Source organism: Primulina tabacum, chromosome 5 (genome assembly GCF_025594145.1).
Source record: "Primulina tabacum isolate GXHZ01 chromosome 5, ASM2559414v2, whole genome shotgun sequence".
NCBI classification, from domain to species: Eukaryota; Viridiplantae; Streptophyta; class Magnoliopsida; order Lamiales; family Gesneriaceae; genus Primulina; species Primulina tabacum.
In genome coordinates, this window is record NC_134554.1 from 19113489 (window position 1) to 19118148 (window position 4660).

General features: G+C 39.1%; 1 protein-coding gene across 1 annotated transcript; it reads right to left on the reverse strand.

Annotated features, from left to right (window-relative positions):
* Positions 1–2349: 2349 nt before the first annotated feature.
* LOC142544224 (uncharacterized) lies at positions 2350–4343 on the reverse strand. The gene is made up of 2 exons (XM_075651282.1): positions 4219–4343; positions 2350–3029 (listed from the first exon to the last, which is right to left on the reverse strand). Exon 2 carries the CDS (start codon positions 3025–3027, stop codon positions 2350–2352), a length of 678 nt encoding a protein of 225 aa, XP_075507397.1. The 5' UTR covers positions 3028–3029; positions 4219–4343.
* Positions 4344–4660: the final 317 nt, after the last annotated feature.

Here is a 4660-nt window from a genome sequence, read left to right on the forward strand (position 1 = left end):
AATCAGATACACTGCTAGTGATCAAGGACATATTACATAATTTTCTGCTCAAAGCATCGGATGCTGCATTCGACTTTCCTGGATAATATTTTATTTCGCAATCATAGTCTTTCAACAAATCTAACCAACGCCTCTGTCTCATGTTCAACTCTGCTTGTGAAAAGAGGTATTTCAAACTCTTATGATCAGTGAATATCTCAAATTTCTCACCATACAAGTAGTGACGCCAAATCTTTAAGGCAAAAACCACTTGCTGCTAATTCCAAGTCATGCACTGGATATCTACTCATGTGGCTTCAACTGTCGTGAAGCATAGGCAACAACACGGCCATGCTGCATTAATACACAACCTAATCCTTGATAGTGAAGCATCAGTGTGCACTGTAAATCCTCCTACACCTGATGGAATAGTCAGAACTGGAGCACTAGCCAATCTCTGCTTAAGTTCAACAAAACTATCCTCACATGCCTGTTACCAAATAAATGGTGCATTCTTTTGTGTCAGCTGGGTAATTGGCCTCGCAATCTGTGAAAATCCTTCAATAAATCTGCGATAATATCCTGTCAAACCCATAAAACTACGCACCTCAGGAACTGATGTCAGTCTAGACCAATTGATGACTGCCTCAACTTTACTCGGATCAACTGATATACCTGCACTTGAAATCACATGTCCAAGGGAAAACCACTCTATCCAACCAAAACTCGCATTTCGATAATTTAGCATAAACTTTTCGGTTCTCAAAATTTGCAAAACATCTCTCAAATGCTCGGCATGCTCAATTTCAGATTTTGAATGAATAAGAATATCATCAATGAAGATCACAACAAATTGATCTATATACCGTTGAAACACACGGTTCATCAAATCCATAAATACCGCAGGTGCATTGGTCAACCCAAAAGGCATAACCAAAAATTCAAAATGCCCATACCTGGTACGAAAAGCAGTCTTAGGCACATCTGCCTCTCTAACTCTTAACTGATGATATCCGGATCTTAAATCAATCTTAGAATATACTGAAGAACCCTGCAACTGGTCAAAGAGATCATCAATCCTTGGCAAATGATACTTATTCTTTACTGTGGCTTTATTCAACTGTCTATAATCGACACAAAGCCTCATAGACCCGTCTTTCTTCTTCACAAATAAAACCGGAGCACCCCAAGGTGAAACACTTGGTCTTATATATCCTTTAGCCAATAAATCCTCAAGTTTCCTTTAGTTCCTTTAGTTCAATTGGTGCCATCCTATAAGGAGCTCTAGAAATAGGCTGTGTACCTAGGCATCAACTCAATGTTGAAATCAATCTCTCGGACTGGAGGAAATCCTGGAATCTCATCTGGAAATACATCTGAAAATTCACTAACAATTGGAATATCTGCCAATTTAGGTACTGACCTTGAAATATCAATTGCATAAACCAAGAAACATTCGGCTCCTTTCTGCAACAAACGAGTCATGGACAAAACAGATATCAAAGGTATCTTAGCTCGAGAACCCTTATCATAGAATGTCCAGTGATCTGTCATATCAGGCCTAAACTTAACAATCTTCTGAAAACAGTCTACAGTAGCCCTGTATCTTGTCAACATGTCAATACCAACTATGCAGTCAAAATCAGACATCTCCAACACAATACAATCAAGCTCAATGACATTATCCTCATAACAAAATTCACAACCACTTATCATTTCAACTGACCTCATCACTTTGCCCAGTGGAGCAGAAATAGATAATGTAGACTGATAATGGCATAGAATTCAACGAATGCAATGTGACAAAGTGCTCAGCTATGAATATATGTGATGCACCAGTATCCAGCAAAACATAAGCAGGATAACCTGAGAGAAAACAATTACCTGAAATAACATTATCTGGAGCATTATGTGCCTCATCCTCAGTGAGTGCAAAAACTCGAGCCTGCTGTCTAGGTGGCTGTCCTACCCTGTGGCTACCACTCTGTTTATTCTGATCTGACTAGTTTGACTGCTGATAGGAATGAACTGTATGGTTCTGACGATTCTGGTGAGGTGTCTGTCTCGATGATCCCCCACTCTGAGACATATCACTGCCACGGTTAGGACACACTCGAGCATAGTGTCCCACCTGGTTACACAAGTGGCAAGCTCCCGAGATTCCTCTACACTGATCGGTAAAATGTCTACCACCACACTGACAACAAGTAGGACTTGAATAACCAGTACTCTAAACTGAACTAGACTGTCTCGATCCACTAGAACTCGAAAAATTACTGTCATACCTCTTAAATTGCTTGCCTCTAGCCCAAAACTGCTCTCTTATGTTGCCACTGTTACCGTCCATTATTACCCTGTCTGAACTGCTGTCTATACTAGTGGCTCTTGGGGTCGTTGCATCTGAGAACCTCTCTGCCTAATGATTCCGGTCTCAGCTCCCTTGGCTCGATCAAGAGCCTCAGCAAAAGTGTTAGGCCTTCCGGTATTAACCAAGGTAAAGATATCAGGGTTAAGACCATTTATGAAGTGATCGGCCTTAGCTTCTTCATCGGATGCTACATGAGGAGCAAATCTCAGTAAATTCGAGAACTTAGCAACATATTCCTCAATATTCAGATTTCCCTGCTTTAAATTTGCAAACTCGGCTCCCCTATCTTTCCTGTAAGATGTAGGAAAGAAACGCTGATAAAATTCAGATTTAAAAATATCCCAGGTAACAATCGTACCTCGACCCTCTAAAGCTTTCTTGGTCATGATCCACCAACTCTTAGCAACATCCAATAACTGATGAACAACTAATTTGATTCTACGATCATCTGGATACTCAAGAGATTCAAATAATTGATCCATATTCTCCAACCAGTTCTCACACTCTAATGCATTCTCGGTACCCTTCAACATCGGTGGATGCAAAGACTGAAATTTGGCTAACAGTATCTCCATCGGAGTCGGAGTTATATCCATCTGAGTATGAGTAGCACTGCCCTGATCTTGTGCCACTGGTATGTCCTGTCTAGGTCTACCACGACCTCTACCTCGAGTAGCCATGTCTGATATAAAATAGATCAAACACATATAAAATCACAATATCATAATCATCTCAATCTTGTATCAATCATCTCTGGCTCTTGAGACTCAACAATCTCAAAAATCTCGAATAAAACTCAACAATATAATATCTCAATTTAAATCATGTATTTCACATCATAGCACAACGAAAGTGCTAACAAATATATCACATGATCAAGCAATTGAAACTGACTCGATCTACCCTGTTCCCAAATATCTTACGCTCTGACACAACTAATGATTGCCAAAGACTGGGAGAAGGAGTTCAAAGAATCAAGTATAGATATACTGTGGGGCCCCGGGTCCGATATCTAATACTAATAATTATAATTGTAACAAACCAAATGATTTAGTAAAATACAAAATTTGTAGTTCACAAATTCACATAAACATCGTCCAAATAATTTAATTGTCTCAAATGTTTGAAATATAATTTTCAACATGCCAAATTAAAGTAGTGACCCAAAGAACTCCAAACATTATCACATAGCTCCTAAGACCCGAGAATCCCACTCTAACTCGTATCTCCTCGCCTGGAGCTGGACTCTGGCATCCCAAGCCTCGCCTCGCCTCACCTACCGTCAAGCACATGAAAACAAGAGGTAGCCGACATGCCGGTGAGTATAAACCCAGTATGATACAATCAATAACATATGAGAATTTAATTTTCAAAATAGTTCATATAAATCCATAAAGATGCAATATAATGCAATGCATGATCAGAAACTGTGGGCTATCAATAAATCTCAAGATCAAGTGAATCATCTGGTCATAGGGTACCCAAGGAAAGAGAATCCCCCAGCAACATCCACCGACTCATCCACTCGAGGTGGGGTGCTGTGTTCTACAATCCCAGACTATGGTGCGCCTATAGAGAGTGTTCAGGCCATAGCAGCGACCTCCGCATACACTATGCCAACTCAACTATAGCCTCATACGTCCAACAAATCAATATATCAAGGCGACCTCCGCCATATCAAATCTGAATCAAAAGGTGGCTCAATATGCAATGCAATGATGCATTTCAATCTCATCAAGTCAATATCATAATAAGCTCATCTCAAAAGATCAATCATCAACAAATCACAAGTAATTCATCGAGCCATAGAATTTTCAATTTAAAAATAAAAAATGATACTTTTACCTCGTATGTTACCGACCGTAACATACCTTTCAAATATTACCAAAAGAAGATCGAAATGTGTAGATGAGAAGTCTTGAACCTCTGAAGTCTACTATAACTCAAGAACTCGGATCATTTATCAAAACAGAGCAGTTTCTGTACAAAATTCATAATTAATTAAATACGACTTCAAATCAAGATCCACAAATTGGATATGCAAGAAAACTCAATTCCCAACAATTCTGCATCATTACAAATCTGGCACCGTTTAGTATTTGGAGCATAACTCCCTCAATACTCAATGGAATCAAGCCCAGTTTATATCATTTCGAAGACAAGACAATGTTCTATAACTTTCTTTTGAACAACAAATTCAGAATCCCAATCGATTAATACCAGAATTCGAATAAACAAAAGCCATGGACACAAACTCGGGATTCTAGACCAGGTTTAGTAAATATAGCATATCTCTTTCAATTCTTCATGGAA

Coding starts and splice junctions, on each gene's coding strand:
- LOC142544224 (XM_075651282.1), bottom strand. CDS start 3,027: ATGGCTACTCGAGGTAGAGGTCGTGGTAGACCTAGACAGGACATACCA.